The 21,284-nt window shown below is 42.1% G+C and overlaps 2 protein-coding genes across 5 annotated transcripts in view; both read right to left on the bottom strand.

Annotated features, from left to right (window-relative positions):
• Positions 1-21,284, bottom strand: part of LOC141047240 (uncharacterized) — a 640,258-nt gene that overhangs the window by 251,475 nt on the left and 367,499 nt on the right. The window lies entirely within an intron of this gene.
• LOC141047129 (uncharacterized) lies at positions 14,608-20,742 on the bottom strand. Its single transcript, XM_073542091.1, is given in 4 exon segments — positions 14,608-16,551; positions 16,553-18,153; positions 20,334-20,424; positions 20,623-20,742. Coding segments are annotated over 4 exon segments (2,037 nt in total). The 3' UTR covers positions 14,608-16,326.

Genomic DNA, 21,284 nt, shown 5'->3' with positions numbered 1-21,284 from the left:
GTGACAGGCTCGATGGCACAGCTGTGACCAAAGTGACTAGAGGATAAGGGAGATTTTGAATTTCTGCAGACACTTGTGGACACTGGACACTTTTGGATTGTGTGAGGCCCACTGATATCTGAGCGCTATGTCACAGGCTCGATGGCACAGCTGTGACCAAAGTGACTAGAGGATAAGGGAGATTTTGAATTTCTGCAGACACTTGTGGACACTGCACACTTTTGGATTGTGTGAGGCCCACTGATATCTGAGCGCTATGTCACAGGCTCGATGGCACAGCTGTGACTAAAGTGACTAGAGGATAAGGGAGATTTTGAATCTCTGCACACACTTTTGGACACTGGACACTTTTGGATTGTGTGAGGCCCACTGATATCTGAGCGCTATGTCACAGGCTTGATGGCACAGCTGTGACAAAAGTGACTAGAGAATAAGGGAGATTTTGAATCTCTGCACACACTTTTGGACACTGGACACTTTTGGATTGTGTGAGGCCCACTGATATCTGAGCGCTATGTCACAGGCTCGATGGCACAGCTGTGACAAAAGTGACTAGAGGATAAGGGAGATTTTGAATCTCTGCACACACTTTTGGACACTGGACACTTTTGGATTGTGTGAGGCCCAATGAATATCTGAGCGCTATGTGACAGGCTCGATGGCACAGCTGTGACCAAAGTGACTAGAGGATAAGGGAGATTGGATTGCTTTTAAAAAAGCAGTTTGCAGAGCAGTGGGTAAACAGCAATGCCAGCCTGTCAGGAAGCCTTAAAAGGCAGCCCAACAACCAACACCACTGATACACCACTATATAGCCTCCCCTTGCACTGCACACACAGTGACTGGTGTGTTGTGCAGGCCAAATTGCTAGCAGCAGAAGCAGTTTTTTTTTCTTCTTCTCAGGACAAAAAAAAAAAATTGGGATTGCTTTTAAAAAAGCAGTTTGCGGAGCAGTGGGTAAACAGCAATGCAGGAATGTCAGGAAGCCTTAGAAGGCAGCCCAACAACCAACACCACTGATACACCACTATATAGCCTCCCCTTGCACTGCACAGTGACTGGTGTGTTGTGCAGGCCAAATCGCTAGCAGCAGAAGCAGTTTTTTTGTCTTCTTCCCTGCCTAACGCTCTCCCTACAGAATCAGCAGCAACCTCTCCCTATACTGAGATCGGCAGAAGTAAGATGGCGGTCGGCGTGCACGCCCTTTTATACCCCCTGTGACGCCCACCAAAGCAAGCCAATCACTTGCATGCCCTTCTGAAAGATGGTGGTGACCCCTGCCTATGTCATCACGTTGCCCACAGTGTCCGTGGATCCTGATTGGCTGAAAAAGAGCGCAAAACAAACTTTTGAAACGCGACTTTGGCACGTAAGTCGCCGACCTCGTGGTCGACCTCATCCTAGGGTCGGGTTTCGTTTCATGAAACCCAACTTTGCCAAAAGTCGGCGACTTTTGAATTTTTTCGACCCGTTTCGCTCAACTCTAGTTGGAACCAAAGATCTCAAATTTGGACTCATCAGACCAAAGCAGATTTCCACTGGTCTAATGTCCATTCCTTGTGTTCTCTAGCCCAAACAAGTCTCTTCTGCTTGTTGCCTGTCCTTAGCAGTGGCTTCCTAGCAGCTATTTTACCATGAAGGCCTGCTGCACAAAGTCTCATCTTAACAGTTGTTGTAGAAATGTGTCTGCTGCTAGAACTCTGTGTGGCATTGACCTGGTCTCTATTCTGAGCTGCTGTTAACCTGCGATTTCTGAGGCTGGTGACTAGGATGAACTTATCCTCTGCAGCAGAGGTGACTCTTGGTCTTCCTTTCCTGGGGTGGTCCTCATGTGAGCCAGTTTCTTTGTAGCGCTTGATGGTTTTTGCCAATGCACTTTGGGACACTTTCAAAGTTTTCCCAATTTTTCGGACTGACTGACCTTCATTTCTTAAAGTAATGATGGCCACTCGTTTTTCTTTACTCAGCTGCTTTTTTCTTGCCATAATACAAATTCTAACAGTCTATTCAGTAGGACTATCACCTGTGTATCCACCAGACTTCTGCACAACACAACTGATGGTCACAACCTCATTTATAAGGCAAGAAATCCCACTTTTTAAACCTGACAGGGCACACCTGTGAAGTGAAAACCATTTCCGGTGACTACCTCTTGAAGCTCATCAAGAGAATGCCAAGAGTGTGCAAAGCAGAAATCAAAGCAAAAGGTGGCTACTTTGAAGAACCTAGAATATAAGACATACAGTATTTTCAGTTGTTTCAGACTTTTTTGTTAATTATATAATTCCACATGTGTTAATTCATAGTTTTGATGCCTTCAGAGTGAATCTACAATGTTCATAGTCATGAAAATAAAGAAAACGGTTTGATTGAGAAGGTGTGTCCAAACTTTTGGTCTGTACTGTGTGTGTATATATACACTCACTGGCCACTTTATTAGGTACACCATGCTAGTAAGGGGTTGGACCCCCTTTTGCCTTCAGAACTGCCTCAATTCTTCGTGGCAGAGATTCAACAAGGTGCTGGAAGCATTCCTCAGAGATTTTGGACCATATTGACATGATGGCATCACACAGTTGGCGCAGATTTGTCGGCTGCACATCCCTGATGCGAATCTCCCGTTCCACCACATCCCAAAGATGCTCTATTGGATTGAGATCTGGTGACTGAGGAGGCCATTTGAGTACAGTAAACTCATTGTCATGTTCAAGAAACCAATCTGAGATGATTCGAGCTTTATGACATAGCGCATTATCCTGCTGAAAGTAGCCATCAGATGTTGGGTACATTGTGGTCATAAAGGGATGGACATGGTCAGCAACAATACTCAGGTAGGCTGTGGCGTTGCAACGATGCTCAATTGGTACCAAGGGGCCCAAAGAGTGCCCAGAAAAAATTCCCCACACCATGACACCACCACCACCAGCCTGAACCGTTGATACAAGGCAGGATGGATCCATGCTTTCATGTTGTTTACGCCAAATTCTGACCCTACCATCCGAATGTCGCAGCAGAAATCGAGACTCATCAGACCAGGCAACGTTTTTCCAATCTTCTACTGTCCATTTTCGATGAGCTTGGGCAAATTGTAGCCTCAGTTTCCTGTTCTTAGCTGAGAGGAGTGGTACCCAGTGTGGTCTTCTGCTGCTGTAGCCCATCTGCCTCAAAGTTCGACGCACTGTGCGTTCAGAGATGCTCTTCTGCCTACCTTGGTTGTAACGGGTGGCAATTTGAGTCACTGTTGCCTTTCTATCAGCTCGAACCAGTCTGCCCATTCTCCTCTGACCTCTGGCATCAACATGGCATTTCCGGCCACAGAACTGCCGCTCACTGGATTTTTTTTCTTTTTCGGACCATTCTCTGTAAACCCTAGAGATGGTTGTGCGTGAAAATCCCAGTAGATCAGCAGTTTCTGAAATTCTCAGACCAGCCCTTTTGGCACCAACAATCATGCCACGTTCAAAGGCACTCAAATCACCTTTCTTCCCCATACTGATGCTCGGTTTGAACTGCAGGAGATTGTCTTGACCATGTCTACATGCCTAAATGCACTGAGTTGCCGCCATGTGATTGGCTGATTAGAAATTAAGTCTTAACACACAGTTGGACAGGTGTACCTAATAAAGTGGCCAGTGAGTGTATATATATATATACACACACTATGACTTATCTCGGCTAAGATAAAGCCTAGATCCTCAGGCTACATTCACACTATGGGCGGGATCAAACCTAGGGGGGGGCAGAATCTCATACTGTTCCGCAGAATTTCATACTGCACACCTCAGCTGCTGCAGAACCTCATACTTCACACCCCTACACTTGAAAATAAAGCCTGCACCTTAAGAAGATGTGGTGATGACTGCAGTCTATTTATTCCAACTATCAGTTTATGTTGATGTTACTGAAGACGAGCAATGCCTGTCCTGGGCGTCCTTTTGGGCAGCTATGAGGTGTACCTGACTGGTGCTAAAAAAAAGGAGTGTTAGTCTGTGTGCTATCCGGCTTTCATTCTTTTTCGTACGGATATGATATGGATAGACAGATATGGATAAATGGATATATAGAGCAGATTTCTAATCTGCTTTTGCTATTGAAAACATTATCTATGAGCTCAAAAACCTTTCAGGTGATGTGGTTTTTTTAAAAAGCTGATCTGCTTTTGCAACTGAAAAACGTATCCTCAAAAAACGCAGGAAAAATGCTGTGTGTAAATGTAGCCTTTGATCAGGAATAGAACAGTCATTTATAGGACATTTCATAACTTTCCCAAATTCCTATGAAAAAATATTCAGCATATTCTGCATTGAACTACTGTACCCAATTTATTATAAATTTTAGGAGTCGGAGTCGGTCCATTTTATACCGACTCCAACTCCGACTCCACCAAAATGAGCACCGACTCCGACTCCACAGCCCTTGATGAACCTAATGCCGCTGATCAAGCTGAGAGAACCCTGTTGGCATTAAACCAGGGTCAGGATCCTGCAGAGTTGTACTGTCAAAAATTCCGAAAGTGGGCGGTCCTTACTACATGGAATGATAGTGCATTGGCAGCTCTCTTTCAGAAAGGTTTGTCAGAGACCGTAAAAGATGTTATGGTGGGATTTCCTGTTCCCTCTGGTCTGGGTGGCTCTATGTCATTAGCCATTCAAGTTGATCGGCGTTTAGGTGAACGTAAAACTACAAGGGAGGTGCTGCCACCTTTTGAACAAATGTCTGAACCTATGCAATGTGATGGGGTTTTGTCTAGGGAGCAAGGTCGGGAGTTTAGAAGGTGTTATAAGCTGTGTTTTTTCTGTGGAGACGCCTCTCATACTATTTCTGTCTGCCCTAAACGAGAGAAACGTTTTGCACAAACATTTGCAGTGGGCAGTATACAACCTAAGTTCCTTTTGGCAATTACTCTGATCTGCTCCTTGTCCACATTTTCCACTAAGGCTTTTGTGGATTCAGGAGCAGATCTGAGTCTGATGGATTTGGACTTTGCTAAACGTTGTGGTTTGTCCATGACGCCTCTGCAGACGCCCATTCCTTTGAGGGGTATTTATGCCACTCCTTTGGCGGAGAATAAACCTCAGTTTTGGACCCAGGTGATAATGCGAGTTGCCCCAGGCCACCAAGAAAATTGTAAATTTTTGGTGCTGCATAATTTGCATGATACTATTGTTCTGGGGTTCCCCTGATTGTAAACTCATAACCCAGTTTTGGATTGGAAATCTGTGTCTGTGGTGAGTTGGGGTTGTCAGTTTGTTCTTACGGACGCTCCTGTTTTCTCCACCTCTCCTCAGTCTCATGATATTCCTGATTATCTGGCTGATTTCTCTGATGTTTTTAGTGAGAGTAAGTCTGCGTCTTTGCCTCCTCATAGGAGTTATGACTGTTCAATTGACTTGATGCCTGGGTGTAAATTTCCCAAGGGTCGGCTTTTCAACTTATCTGTACCCGAACATGATGCTATGCGATCCTATATTAAGGAGTCGTTGGAGAAGGGTCATATTAGACCATCCTCGTCACCGTTCGGCGCTGGGTTTTTTTGTGGCCAAGAAAGATTGTTCATTAAGACCGTGTATTGATTATCGTTCCCTTAACAAGATGACGGCTAAATATCAGTACCCGTTACCTCTGATGTCTGATTTATTCTCCAGAGTTAAGAGTGCCTGCTGGTTTACTAAGCTTGACCTCAGGGGGGCGTATAATCTTATTCGCATCAAGCACGGGGATGAATGGAAGATGGCGTTTAATACTCCGGAGGGACATTTTGAGTACCTGGTGATGCCTTTTGGGCTCTCTAATGCCCCTTCTGTCTTCCAATCCTTTATGAATGATATTTTCCGAGACTTTGTGGATAAGTTTTTGATCATCTATCTGGATGATATTTTGATCTTTTCTAGTGATTGGGATTCCCATGTGGAACATGTCTGGACTGTGTTCCGGATTTTAAGGGAGAATTCCCTGTTTGTTAAGGGATCAAAATGCCTCTTTGGTGTACAGAGGATTTCATTTTTGGGATTTATCTTGTCTCCATCGACTTTTGAAATGGACCCGGCCAAGGTACAGGCCATTTATGATTGGGTTCAGCCTACTTCTTTGAAGGCTCTCCAGAAGTTTTGGGGTTTTTCAAATTTCTATCGTAAATTTATAGGTAATTTTTCTAGTATTGTCAAACCACTGACTGATCTGACCAAGAAGGGAGCTGATGTGCTGAATTGGTCTCATGAGGCTGTCTCAGCATTTCAGGAGCTTAAGCGGAGATTTACTTCAGCTCCAGTTTTAAGGCAACCTGATGTCTCACTTCCATTTCAAGTGGAGGTGGACGATTCTGAGATTGGTGCAGGAGCTGTGTTGTCCCAAAAAGACCCTGTGACTTCTAAGATGAATCCCTGTGCCTTCTCTTCTCGAAAGTTTTCCCCATCTGAACGCAACTATGACGTGGGGAATTGGGAATTGTTGGCCATGAAATGGGCATTTGAGGAGTGGAAACATTGGTTGGAGGGAACTAGACATCAATTTGTGGTCCTTACCGATCACAAGAATCTGATTTATCTGGAGTCAGCCAAACGCTTGAATCCTAGACAGGCTAGATGGGCCTTGTTTTTCACGCGTTTTAATTTTGTGGCCTCTTTTCTTCCGGGCACTAAGAATATTAAGGCAGACGCCCTTTCTAGGAGTTTCTTTGCTGATTCTCTTAATGTGACCGAGCCTACTACTATCCTAGGTGAGGGGGTAGTTCTTTCTGCCATTTCACCCGATTTGAGACGCGCCCTGGAGGAATTTCAGGAGGATAAACCTGAGCGTTGCCCTATGGGAAGATTGTATTTTTCTGACCAGTGGAGAAAGAGAGTGATGTCTGAAGTCCATTGCTCTGCATTGGCTGGTCATCCGGGTATTTTTGGTACCAGAGATTTGGTGAATCGGTCGTTTTGGTGGCCTGCCTTATCTCGTGATGTCAGGAATTTTGTACCATCCTGTGGGACTTGTTCTCGGTCTAAACCCTGTTCTCGTTCTAGTGGGTTGCTGATGCCCCTGCCGGTACCCAAGAGGCCATGGACCCATATCTCAATGGATTTTATTTCTGATCTTCCTGTCTCTCAGAGAATGACTGTTATCTGGGTGATTTGTGATAGATTTTCGAAGATGGTCCATCTTGTACCACTCCCAAAGTTGCCATCTTCCGCTGAGTTGGTGCCCTTGTTTTTACAACAGGTGGTTCGGTTACACGGCATTCCTGAGAACATTGTGTCCGATAGAGGGGTCCAGTTTGTTTCCAGATTTTGGAAAGCCTTTTGTTCCAATCTGGGAATTCAGTTATCCTTCTCCTCCGCTTTTCATCCCCAGACCAACGGGCAGACTGAGAGAACAAACCAGACCCTGGAGTCTTATTTAAGATGTTTTATATCTGCTGATCAAGATGATTGGGTCTCATTTTTGCCCTTGACCGAATTTGCGCTGAACAATGGAGCTAGTTCTGCCACTCTGATGTCACCCTTTTTCTGTAATTTTGGGTTTCATCCTCGATTCTCTTCAGGGCAAGTGGAATCTTTGTCCTGCCCTGGTGTGGACACTGTGGTTGTGAGAATGCAGCACTCTCTCAGGAAAAGGCCCAGCGTTTTTCCAACCGGCGTAGGACCATTGGTCCCCGGTTTAAAGTGGGTGATATAGTTTGGCTGTCGTCTAAGAATATTCCTATGAAGGTTGCATCTCCAAAATTTAAGCCAAGATTTATTGGACCTTATAAGATTTTGGAGATTCTTAATCCTGTTTCTTTTCGATTGGCTCTTCCAGTTACGTTCAAAATCCATAACGTATTTTGCAAGTCACTGTTGAAGAGGTTTGTTGAGCCAGTAGTTCCTGTGGCGGCACCTCCTGATCCTGTATTGGTTAAACGCAATGTGGAATATGAGGTAGAGAAAATATTGGATTCTCGTTTGGTTAGACGGAGACTCCAGTATTTGGTCAAATGGAAGGGTTATGGCCAGGAGGATAATTCTTGGGTCTCTGCCTCTGATATTCATGCCAATAAATTGGTTCCTGTTTTTCACCGGGCTGATCAGCCTGGTGGCATGGATGAGGGTTCGGTGACCCCTCCTCAGGGGGGGTACTGTCATGAACTCATTTTCTGCTCCACCAGTTGAGAGTTCCCCTTCCGTTCTCCCTCTGGTGTTGACAGGAGGTAGTTCGGTTGGTTTAAGTGGTAATGATCTGCCACCTGATGAGGAAGATAACGATTGGATCTCTGGAGTATCAGACTGGATATAAGACAGCCGACGCCCTATCCGGGTGCTGGTGATTCAGTCTGCTTCTCAGGTCCTGGACTTCAGCTCTCTTCCAGTCTTCTCAAGTTAAGTGTTTTTTTTGCTAATGTTCACACTTGCGCTTGTTGGTCAATTCAGTTTGTTGTGTAATCAGCCTGCCCCTGCTGGGGCTAGGCTGAAATTCCACTCCTATTAATCAGTATTTGCCAATCTGCTTTTTGTCCCTTATTAGATTGGCCTCTTTTTTGCTGTCTCAGAATATTTCAGAGTGCAGATATACAGTGGGGAAAAAAAGTATTTAGTCAGTCAGCAATAGTGCAAGTTCCACCACTTAAAAAGATGAGAGGCGTCTGTAATTTACATCATAGGTAGACCTCAACTATGGGAGACAAACTGAGAAAAAAAAATCCAGAAAATCACATTGTCTGTTTTTTTTTCATTTTATTTGCATATTATGGTGGAAAATAAGTATTTGGTCAGAAACAAGCAATCAAGATTTCTGGCTCTCACAGACCTGTAACTTCTTCTTTAAGAGTCTCCTCTTTCCTCCACTCATTACCTGTAGTAATGGCACCTGTTTAAACTTGTTATCAGTATAAAAAGACACCTGTGCACACCCCCAAACAGTCTGACTCCAAACTCCACTATGGTGAAGACCAAAGAGCTGTCAAAGGACACCAGAAACAAAATTGTAGCCCTGCACCAGGCTGGGAAGACTGAATCTGCAATAGCCAACCAGCTTGGAGTGAAGAAATCAACTGTGGGAGCAATAATTAGAAAATGGAATACATACAAGACCACTGATAATCTCCCTCGATCTGGTGCTCCACGCAAAATCCCACCCCGTGGGGTCAGGATGATCACAAGAACGGTGAGCAAAAATCCCAGAACCACGCGGGGGGACCTAGTGAATGAACTGCAGAGAGCTGGGACCAATGTAACAAGGCCTACCATAAGTAACACACTACGCCACCATGGACTCAGATCCTGCAGTGCCAGACGTGTCCCACTGCTTAAGCCTGTACATGTCCGGGCCCGTCTGAAGTTTGCTAGAGAGCATTTGGATGATCCAGAGGAGTTTTGGGAGAATGTCCTATGGTCTGATGAAACCAAACTGGAACTGTTTGGTAGAAACACAACTTGTCGTGTTTGGAGGAAAAAGAATACTGAGTTGCATCCATCAAACACCATACCTACTGTAAAGCATGGTGGTGGAAACATCATGCTTTGGGGCTGTTTCTCTGCAAAGGGGCCAGGACGACTGATCCGGGTACATGAAAGAATGAATGGGGCCATGTATCGTGAGATTTTGAGTGCAAACCTCCTTCCATCAGCAAGGGCATTGAAGATGAAACGTGGCTGGGTCTTTCAACATGACAATGATCCAAAGCACACCGCCAGGGCAACGAAGGAGTGGCTTCGTAAGAAGCATTACAAGGTCCTGGAGTGGCCTAGCCAGTCTCCAGATCTCAACCCTATAGAAAACCTTTGGAGGGAGTTGAAAGTCCGTGTTGCCAAGCGAAAAGCCAAAAACATCACTGCTCTAGAGGAGATCTGTATGGAGGAATGGGCCAACATACCAACAACAGTGTGTGGCAACCTTGTGAAGACTTACCGAAAACGTTTGACCTCTGTCATTGCCAACAAAGGATATATCACAAAGTATTGAGATGAAATTTTGTTTCTGACCAAATACTTATTTTCCACCATAATATGCAAATAAAATGAAAAAAAAAACAGACAATGTGATTTTCTGGATTTTTTTTTCTCAGTTTGTCTCCCATAGTTGAGGTCTACCTATGATGTAAATTACAGACGCCTCTCATCTTTTTAAGTGGTGGAACTTGCACTATTGCTGACTGACTAAATACTTTTTTTCCCCACTGTAGGTTTAGAAGTCTAGTGACTTCAGGGTTAATTTTGCTATCAGACGTTTTGGACAATATTTTTGTAGGTTGTTTTTGGCAGATTGCAGACAGTGTCTTTCCTTTTCTGTCCTTTTTAGTTAGCCGGGCCCCATTGTTTACTCAGCCTATTTTTGCCTTTGTTTGTATTTTCATCTTGCTTCACCGTCAATACATGTGGGGGGCTGTCTTTCCTTTGGGGTCTGCTCTGGGGCAGTTAGTTTTCCTCTTTTCCTTCTTTAGGCTTATGTAGTTCTCCGGTTGTGACGAGGCGTCTAAGACCAACGTAGGAACGCTCCACGACTGCTTCTAGTTGTGCGGTTAAGATCAGGGATCTGCAATCTGCAGTTTCCAACTTCTCTGGTTTTCTGAGACTTAGCTTGTTGTCTTGTTTTTCCTCCTCAGTTTCCCAATCATAACACACCGTTTTATACTTCCGCCATTACCTAGCAGCAGTGTACCACCTCTGCACGGTGGACCCCGGGCTGCGAACGCACCTATTATTTTATAATTTGGTGCGTTCCGCCAGCCCTAACAGTTCTTGTGTCCTGGGACATGACCACAATCCATGTTCTGTGTCTGTTTTGGGCATTGTACATCTTGGGCAACTTGTCTGCCTATCAGGAATCTGCGGAGTCGGAGGTATATTGAAGCCACATATTGTTTTATGCATTATTCTGAACTGACTATCGCTCCATTGTAAATTGATGATATGCTTTCTTACCAATTCCCAGCCACGCAGAATCTTATGCTCAAGTTCTTCATCATGTATATGTTTTTCCCCATTTGTGAAATATTTTGCCCTTCCCTGAAGGGCGTACTATGTCCCTCAGCATCCCATATATTGAGGTGATAGATATTTCTCCAATGTCTTTGGTAACCAACTCCTCCCATATTTCTGAATCATTTCCTTCCTCACATCCTGAAGGAGGTCTAATACATAATGCTTTAATTGACTATATAGCATCAAATGAAATCTCGGTAGCTCAAAGAATTTCATGTTAATAGCACCTTTGGAAGAAAAATTGACTTAGAAAATTGGTGAAGTGTTCAATACTTATTTCACCCTCTGTATAACAATGTGAAATATTTAATGAACATTGAATGTTGTTTTTTATTGCTTTTTGGATTAAAATTATTAGTAACTGCTGTGACAAAGTCACTGGCAAAGTGCTGGAGGGGAGATACGTTTTACTGAGGCTAATAGCTTCAATGATTTGAAGCTCAGAAGTTTCCTCCAGCACACTATGTGTTGAGAGGGGTTACTCAGCCATTTTAAGGCCTGGGTTTTTGTGGATAACCATAGAGTGGGTGGGAGGTTGTCCACCTTATCTCCACACCAGGGTGTGGTCTGGAGTATAAATAGTTGGCCTTCAGAGGCATTCAGTGTTCAGTAGGCCTCCCTAGAGAGTGGAACTCTAGTGCTAGGTGTCCTGACAAGGAAGCTGAGGCTGCAAATGTTTTTTTTTTCCTGAGTGGAAGGATCCTGGCAACCACAAGGACTGTGCGGTAAGTTTTGCTTTGTATTCTTCAGGCAACCATGGTGTGCAGTCAAGTGAGCTGATCTACCACAATGTGTAATTGCAATAATTTTCTGGGAGAAGTACTTTATTTTCTGGAACAATTTCAACTCTTACTGTTTCTCTTATTCATTCTCGTCTGGAGTATTGTAATTCTCTACTAATCGGTCTCCCTCTTACCAAACTCTCCCCTCTCCAATCCATCCTGAATGCTGCAGCTAGAATCATGCTCCTCACCAATCGTTATACCGATGCCTCTATCTTGTGCCAGTCCTTACACTGGCTACCCGTCCACTCCAGAATTCAGTATAAACTTATTTCCCTCACCCACAAAGCACTCCATGGCTCAGCACCATCCTTCATCTCCTCCCTCGTCTCAGCCTACCACCCTACCCGTGCCCTGCGTTCTGCTAATGACCTGAGGTTAACATCCTCATTAATCAGAACCTCCCACTCTCGTCTCCAAGACTTTTCATGTGCTGCGACAATTATTTGGAATCCACTTCCCAGGTTAATACGATTAATCCCCAATTCCCACAGTTTTAAACGTGCCTTAACAATGCATTTGTTCAGACTGGTCTATTGCCTCAACGCACTAACCTAAATATTACTGTGTGGCTCATTCAAAATTTTTTACCATAACCAGGTTCCTCGCATCATGTCCTCACATGCTTTTTGCATTTAATAACCCTCTGGGTCTATACTGTTACATATTTAGACTGTTAACTGGTTCATGCAGCATCACAGGAACACCCAATTCTTACACTATGGCTGGCCCAAACAATAAAAAACTTAAAAGCAATTGTTACCATCCACCTTTTGTGTCTCCCCTTTTTCTTCATAGATTGTAAGCTTGGGAGCAGGGCCCTCACTCCTCTTGGTGTCTGTTTTGATCTATGTCTTTATTGCTATAATGTAATGTCTATTGTCTGTAGAAGTCCCCTCCATAAAGTAAAGTGCAGCGGAATATGTTGGCACTATAGAAATAAAATTATTGTTATTATTAAGGGTGCCAACACTTTCTGACTTTATTGTAATAATAGGGTCCTTATTATGGAGGATTTTAACGATCAAGACATTCAACAAGAATCTATTAGTTGTGTGTATATATATATATATATATATATATATATTTGTGCTGAAAGCTGCAATTTCTTATCTGTAGCTCAAGACAATTACCTCTCAGTTGGTAGATGAATCAACCAGGGAAGATAATTTACTGCATCTGGTCCTGTCAAATGGACCAGATACAATTTCAGATCTACAGACTCGGGAGCATTTGGGATGCAGCAACCATAACATGGTAACAAATTAAGGGAAGAACTTAATTATGTAGACTGGGACCATGTCATGGTAACTGGGGACACCGAACATAAATGGGACATGTTTAAGGAAATACTACTAGAATCCTGCAGAAAACCAAAACCCTATGGTAATAAAATATCCAGGAATAAAAATAAGCCATTATGAATAAATCAGAAATTACAAAGTTCAATAAGACAAAGACAAAGGGCATTCAAAATATTAAAGGCTGAGAATGCAGAAATTGCATTTCAGGAGTATGAAGATCTCAAGCTAGCAATGTTCGTTACTGAAACACAAATAGCCAGAGACATTAAAAAAATCCGCAATTTTTTTAATAAATACTTACAGAATAATGACTGAGATAAGACTTTGAAAAACGCAAAGGTCTGGGATCTCTTTGTCTGCTTACTAGAAATTAAGAACGGAGGTATGCGTGAAGTGCGTTGTTCCAATAGATAGGAAAATCATATTGTCAGAAATAAAATGAAGAGGTGAATAAAGCGAATGGTTTCACATCACTAAGCGATGACCAATATCCTTTCAAAAGAATAAACGCCTGATTGACGAGGCTACACCTGTTAAATTTGGTGTCTATGCTAAAGATAAAATCATGATAAAAATATGAAGTTGATATTGAGCACCTGCGACTCGCAGGAGCAAAGATATTGTCAATGTAGGAAATCTCAATTTTCTAAAACTGAAGCCACAACCCATGTCCAACCCTGTAAGGAGTCATCAAAGGAGAACTAATAAAAGGAAAATATGAAATGTTGGATGCTTTCAGTATTTGGAGACAAAGTGGGTGCTGTCCATTTTCCTTGAGTGCCTTCCTCCATAAATCTGAAGCCATTCCTGTGACGACAGGTTTAGACATTTTCTTTTGTTTATGTTTGTCCTTTTATTTTATGTAATGTTATATGCTGTATTGTTTTGTGCCCTTTGTAAAATGTTTTGTATATATTTTTAGAAACACTGCCTTTCTGGATTAAATAAAATATTTAATAGTTCTGCTCCTTTTGTTCTGTAAACCGCACTCTTAAAAGCCATTCGCTACCAGAACCAGGAGTTTAGTCGGCATGTATAAATGACTGGTGATGGCAGCAAGTAGTTATTTGGTTATCGTGGAGTCAGCAGTGACCATGTCGGAGTGTATATATGTATACCATATATTTATATACACATATACAGCTCTGGCAAAAATTAAGAGACCACCATATCAAAACCCTGTCATGGGCAGCCCATTCTACAGACATGAACCCCATTGAAAACCACTGGAATGTAATCAAGAGAATGATGGATAGTCACAAGCCATCAAACAAAGAAGAACTGCTTAAATTCTTGCACCAGAAGCAGTGTGAAAGACTGGTGGCAAGCATACCAAGACGCTTCAAAGCTGTGATTAAAAGTCATGGTTATTCCGCAAAATATTGATAACTGAACTCTTCCTGAGTTAAAACATTAGTATTGTTGTTTCTAAATAATAATGAACTTGTTTTATTTGCATTATTTGAGGGAGAGAGTCACAGAACCCACGCATTACGCCAGAGCAATGTAGCTTCCTCAGGGGTAAGAGTGTTGTTTGCAACACCAAACTATGTAGGTTATTAAAAACTGACCTGTACAATATAATATAAAAAAACAATCTTTATTAGATGTCTGAATGGACAAACACGTGGCAAATGAGATTTAATAATGATAAATGTAGAGTAATTTACTTAAGTCAGAGTAATCCTATTGTTGCATATACATTAAAAGGAAGCATACTCAGGACTACAGAACAGGAGAAGGACTTGGGTATTTTAGTTCAAGTACAGAACAGCAGTACTTAATGCCACTCAACAAGTGCAAAAGCAAACGAGACTTTAGGGTCCATAAAGGAGAGAGATGTGATTCCAATGTATAACAATTAATTAAGGAGTAGCTGCTCTGTACTCCTTAATTATTCACTAGTTGAGCCACATCATGGGATCTAGCCTTGGGATCCTCATTTTTAAAAGGTTATTCAGAAATTGGAGTGATGCTGAGCCACTTCTCCTCGACTAGGTGTGATTCGGAATATACAAGGAGGCCTAGGTCAATAGCTAGAAGAATACATCATAAATAGAGAGAAGAGACAAAGGTGAAGTCAGGTAACAGTCTGATGTCAAAGTACTGGGAGGATAGCAGATCAGATCATTAGCCAAATAGATGATCAGACCGATGTCAAGGTAAGGCAACAATAGATCATCAAGCAAAACACTAGGCAGAGACTGCCAGCACAGTTAAGTAGCTGAGTAATCAAAGGAACAGAGAGTACCTGATGAGAGCACCTCCCAGTCTCAGATTGGACAGTCGAGCTGTCAATCAAAACACAAATAGCTCAGCATGCCCCTTCATTAGACTGGATTGGATGACTCAGCTGTCAGTCAATGCCCACACAACTCAGCATGCCCCTGTACTAGACTGGATGACTGAGCTGTCAATTACTGCATCCTAAGACACACTGAAGGATGGAATCAAGTACACATAACACTGTGGGTTATAGATAATGTAGTGACAGAAAAATGTAGTTTTGATGGAGAATGGTTGAATTTGATGGACTTATTTCTTTCTTCAACATATGTATAAATTGCTTCATGAGAAAGTTCCATCTGCAATGTCAGGGGTTATTGAGGGTCTGTTGGCCTCTCGTAGAAATGGGGGTACTGTCATAACTCAGTTTGGAGATTCAATCAGGTGACCTGTTGCTGCGTGGTCAGTTCTTCTGTCTGCTCAATGGTTTCTTTTTTCTTCTCTGTCCAAATGCTGAGGGTTTATATTGTCTTCATTTTCCTTTCTTGATTTGCTCCTCTCTAAGTGTATCTCATTTTCCCATTTTGGTTTGCCCTATCACATTCTGGGTGGGATTTTATATGTTCACCCTTCCCTTCACTTCCTTGCATGCTATACCTTTTGGTGGATGCTTGTTCATGAGTTTCAGCCATTCAGCTAAGTGGTTTACCTTGATTGGTAAACTCCAGTTTTATTCTTGCAGTGAGTCTGTTTGATTTCACATATTTTCATTTTACCACTATTAGACTTCTGGGAGGTTATATTTGTTCTTTTTATTTTTGGTTCTCCTTAGCTTGCCTTCTTTACCCTTTATGAGTGTATTTTAGTTTTTCACCCAGGATTTTCATATCAATCTTCACACTTTCCTTTCCCCTTTGACAGTGTACTGTGACCTCCTTACTGGTTCCTATGGAGATACGAGAAACCCCCTCAAAGGCCTATTAGGGAATTAGGTCCAAGGTTGTGTTTTTACCTGTGCAACTGGGGCCTTTCTAGTCTGCATAGACTACTTGGGTGTAGTTGTGGCATTCTCCCCTATGTGGGTTCTGCGGTGGCTATCAAGATGCGCTTTATGGTCAAAACATTCCCACGTTTTGAACATGAAAAAGGCTTCTCCCCTCTGTGACTGCTCTGGTGTCTAACAAGATGCGATTTTGAGTGAAAAATCTCCCAAACTCTAAACAAGTTTCTCCTTAATGTGACTTTTTTGATGTACGATAAGATTTGATTTCTGTATAATGCATTTTCCACATTTTGACCATGAATAAGGCTTCTACCCTGTGTGGGTTCTCTGGTGCTTAACAGCAACTGATTTCTGGTTAAAACATTTCCCACATTCTGAACACGAAAAAGGCTTCTCCCCTGTGTGAGTTCTCTGATGTTTGATAAGATTTGATTTCTCTGTAAAACATTTCCCACATTCTGAACATGAAAAAGGTTTCTCCCCTGTGTGAGTTCTCTGATGTTTGATAAGATTTGATTTCTCTGTAAAACATTTTCCACATTCTGAACATAAAAAAGGTTTCTCCCCTCTGTGGGTTCTCAGGTGGTTATCAAGATACCTTTTCCGATTAAAACATTTCCCACATTCTGAACATGAAAAAGGCTTCTCCTGTCTGTGGGTTCTCTGGTGGCTATCAAGATTTGTTTTCAATTTAAAACATTTCCCACATTCTGAACATGAAAAAGGCTTCTCCGGTCTGTGGGTTCTCTGGTGGCTATTAAGATTTGTTTTCCACTTAAAACATTTCCCACATTCTGAACATGAAAATGGTTTCTCCCCTGTGTGCATTCTTTGGTGTATAACAACATCTGTTTTCTGGTTAAAACATTTCCCACATTCTGAACATGAAAAAGGCTTCTCCCCAGTGTGAGTTCTCTGATGCTTGATAAGACTTGATTTAGCTGTAAAACATTTCCCACATTCTAAACATGAAAATGGCTTCTTCCCTGTATGAGTTCTCTGATGTTTGATAAGACCAGATTTTTCTGTAAAACATTTCCCACATTCTGGACATGAAAATGGTTTCTCACCTCTGTGGGTTCTCTGGTGTCTATCAAGATGCGCTTTCCAGTTAAAACATTTCCCACATTCTGAACATGAAAAAGGTTTCTCCCGTCTGTGGGTTCTCTGGTGGCTATCAAGATTTGTTTTCCATTTAAAACATTTCCCACATTCTGAACAAGAAAAAGGCTTCTCCCCTGTGTGAGTTATTTGGTGTATAAGAAGATTACCTTTCTGTCTAAAACATTTCCCACATTCTGAACATGAAAATGGCTTCTCCCCTGTGTGGATTCTTTGGTGGATAAGAACATCTGATTTCTGGTTAAAGAGTTTCCCACATTCTGAACATGAAAAATGCTTTTCCCCTGTGTGCGTTCTTTGATGTCTGATACAATTTGATTTCTCTGTAAAACATTTCCCACATTCTGAACATGAAAATGGCTTGTCCCCTTTGTGTGTTCTTTGGTGTATAACATCTGATTTCTGGTGAAAACATGTCCCATACTTGGAACAATAAAATTTATTCTCTGCTGTGTGAAGTTGTTGATGTTTAAAAAAAGACTTTTCGAGGGGAAAACTATTTCCACATTCTGAACCTGAAAACTGCTCCTTTGCTTTAGGAGCAATTTGAGTTTTAATGATTACTTTGCAACTTTGATTTTCCTTAATAGTCAGTAATGAATCAGAAGACAGGATCTGTTTTAAAGAATCAGATGACAAATATTTGTTGTGAAGGGAAGATAGTATATCTGGAGTAATGGCATTCACTGCATTTGTATCCTGTGGTATCTCAAGATCATCTGATTTAAAAATTGAAGATGTCAGCTGTCCCTCTGATCTCCTGGTACAGTCATCTTCTAAAAGTAAAACCAAGAATAAAACCAATTATTTTTTAATAACATATCTTTGAATTTATATTTTTCAACATTTATACTTAAACTGTCCATAAAAATAGCAAGTTATGTAAAAATATTATTCACCAAGGCAATGACAGTTTACAGTATAACAGAAAACCTCATAGCATTAACCAGTAGAGCGTGGTGTTCAACTGCTTTGTTCATTCTGCCTCCCAAATATGGAATAAAAAGTCACCAAACAATGTTATGTAGGCGAAAATATTACCAATAAAACTTCTACTAATCTCGCAAAGGCAAGTCCCCACTCATGCCATCATCTGTCAGTAAAAAAACACAGGTTTCCACATTATTAGTGGACAAAGACTTCTGAAAAGCAACAAGCTTCCATAAACCAATCCAGCAATATCTGTTCTTCTAAACTCAAATCTCCCCCGCACTTCTAAGCCTTACAAGTTGTCCAAACCACATTTAGCATCCATGTGTTTGGCATTACTATAGTAAGAAGAACCCACTTAATTTGTGGTGGGTCTCCTGGAGCAAAATCTTGGCACTTTGTGTTGGGTAATAAACAGCAAATGTGCAATTTCCACTCTCGAACATCCACTACATGCTAATTTCTAGAAAGTGTCTGTGGGGTCAAAATAAGTCACTACTTCTAAAGATTAATTTATTGAGGGTTCTAATTTCCAAAATGAAGTCACTTTATGGGGATTTCTACTGCTATAGTTTCCTGGGTTTTTGTTACATTAGGGCTTCAGCAAATAGTGTTCCATCTCCTTTGGGATCTGCTTCTGCATGTCTTCTTTTGTCACCTGAAGTCGCCTTATTCATTGCGCAGGTGGCGCTGGTAATTGAGGAGACATGGGAACTAAAAGATCTGGGTGGCATAGGATCTATCCAGAGACTAAGATTAAAGTGCCTGGGACCAGTATTAGTATTCAGTTTGGCAGTAAGGGTGCGTGTGCTGTCCAGCTGAAGTAATCTGCTCCATGTTACATCTAATTGGAAAGCACCACTCCCACACCCTACTAAAGCCCAAAGCAAATTGCTGGAAGCTGCTAGATATAGCCTTGTTCTCCTATGTGTTCAGCTCCTGGCTTGGGTATTTGTTTTCTTTATTTACCCTGACCAGTAGTTTACTCAATACATTTGCGTCTTTTGATATTGTATTTTCTCTGACCTCCTGGCTCTGACTTGGCTATCTGACTAATATTCTTGCCATCTCAGGCCACAAAACAGAAGGTAACATTGGGGCCCAAGCATAGGGGTCTCTGTGTAAGTCCAGATCTTTGTAGAGGGGTTGAAGAGTGATAACAAAGGCAATCACTGGGATCTGGAAAACCAAGCACATATTGCCAAGCCTGTTCATGGTGGCCATCTTTTGAGCTGCCAGGTGACCATGAACAGTGCTCCCAATACCTTGTGTCTGCAAACGTATCCAGCAAGGTCTGCATTCAAATAGTTGAATGGTGCACATTCTCTTCTTAACCCTGCCATGTGCCCAGGCAGTAGGGTAAAACATGTATAGGATATTGCCGGATTTAAGAGAATTTGGAAAATAATTTGTAAGGTCCATCTGTTTCCTATTATTCTTTGTGAAGAATTCACAAGTTATCACCACATAAAGAGACACATCAGATTTAGAAGATGGGAACTGTTTAGGAACACAAAATTGGCTATGGTAAGTGGTTAAATCAGAGTATTTTGGGCGCTATCTACTAACTACTGCTCCCCATTCCAGGATCGATTGTGCAGTAATTCAAATTCCTTAGGATTAAATATATAATGTAATATATGATGCTGAGTGAATCTATGAAACCAGGAAAAAGGGAAACTCTGTTGTTATTGTACAGAAAGTGACACTTTGCCCTCACTGCATTTTTAATGTTGTGGATCATAAAAGTGAAGTTTGGCCAGAAAGACTGGACCTGGTCTTGACGGAACCATATGAGCACATTCAGCAGCACAGAGGGGAGAGAAGGTAGATTCAGCCAATAAGATATCAAACACAATAGTCTTCATCAGTAAAGAATGAGTAACTAGTGGAGAATGTTATGCTCTAACAACAAAATGGTGATCACGCAATTTTGAAAAGGCCAGACTTGATAACAGGTAAGGCAGCCACAACCGGTGACTGAGAAGAATCTGTGACTCCTCTGTTTTTAGTGGTTACTGCTCACCTGGGTAGTCATATGTTGGAATCTCCTCTTTACACCACCCACCACCACTCACATTTGTCTCTGTAGTATTAATATGGGTCAGATCTTCACCCTGAAACAAATATTGTAAAAGTCACAGACAGATGGAGAAGTCAGATCTATGATCAGCTCTAATCCTGCCATCTCCACCGTTCTCATTACACAAGTATAAAGCATATAATACTGGTGAATAAAACAAGACTGAGCACAAGACCTTCACAGCTATCTACACATCATAGGGGAGCTCTCATGACACCTTCTCTCCATCTACCTGATGATCTTGAGGATCTTCTTGTTTACAGTCCTGTGGAAGAAGAGGACGGGGACATCTCTCTGGTGTTGTCCTCTTACTGGATAGATCTGGAGGAAACAAAACAGGGACAGAATTCATTCTGCACATACAATTATGGGTTGTGTGTATTTAGTCCTATTACCTGGTGATGTGAGGGGCTGGGGAACCTCCATGATGACGTCCTTGTACACATCTTTGTGTCTTTCTAAATACTCCCACTCCTCCATGGAGAAATAGACAGCGACGTCCTGACACCTTATAGGAACCTGACACATACAATGATACCGTCATGCCCCGATCCCTTCATAGATTTAATATATAATGTCCCAGCATTCCCAGCAGTGTCACCTCTCCAGTCAGCAGCTCAATCATCTTGTGGGTGAGTTCTAGGATCTTCTGGTCATTGATGTCCTCATGTATCAGGGGGTGAGATGGAGGCCCCGTGATTGAGATCATGGTTCTTCCCAATCCCTCAGATACAGGGTACTGACAGCGCTCACTAGAGGTCTTCTTCACTACTGTGTACTCCTGGTTATGGAGAGACACATAATAAATCTCACTACATACATTTCCAGAGTCCTCACCTCTCCAGTTTTGTCCATCTCTTATTCCCATAAATAAGAATGATGTAATGTGACGTC

The sequence above is a fragment of the Dendrobates tinctorius genome, unplaced genomic scaffold (genome assembly GCF_039654945.1).
Source record: "Dendrobates tinctorius isolate UK_male_01 unplaced genomic scaffold, ASM3965494v1 ptg000126l, whole genome shotgun sequence".
In the NCBI taxonomy this organism is placed as follows: Eukaryota; Metazoa; Chordata; class Amphibia; order Anura; family Dendrobatidae; genus Dendrobates; species Dendrobates tinctorius.
The sequence above is the reverse complement of the archived record's forward strand: the minus strand, read 5'-3'. Positions and strand labels throughout refer to the sequence as shown.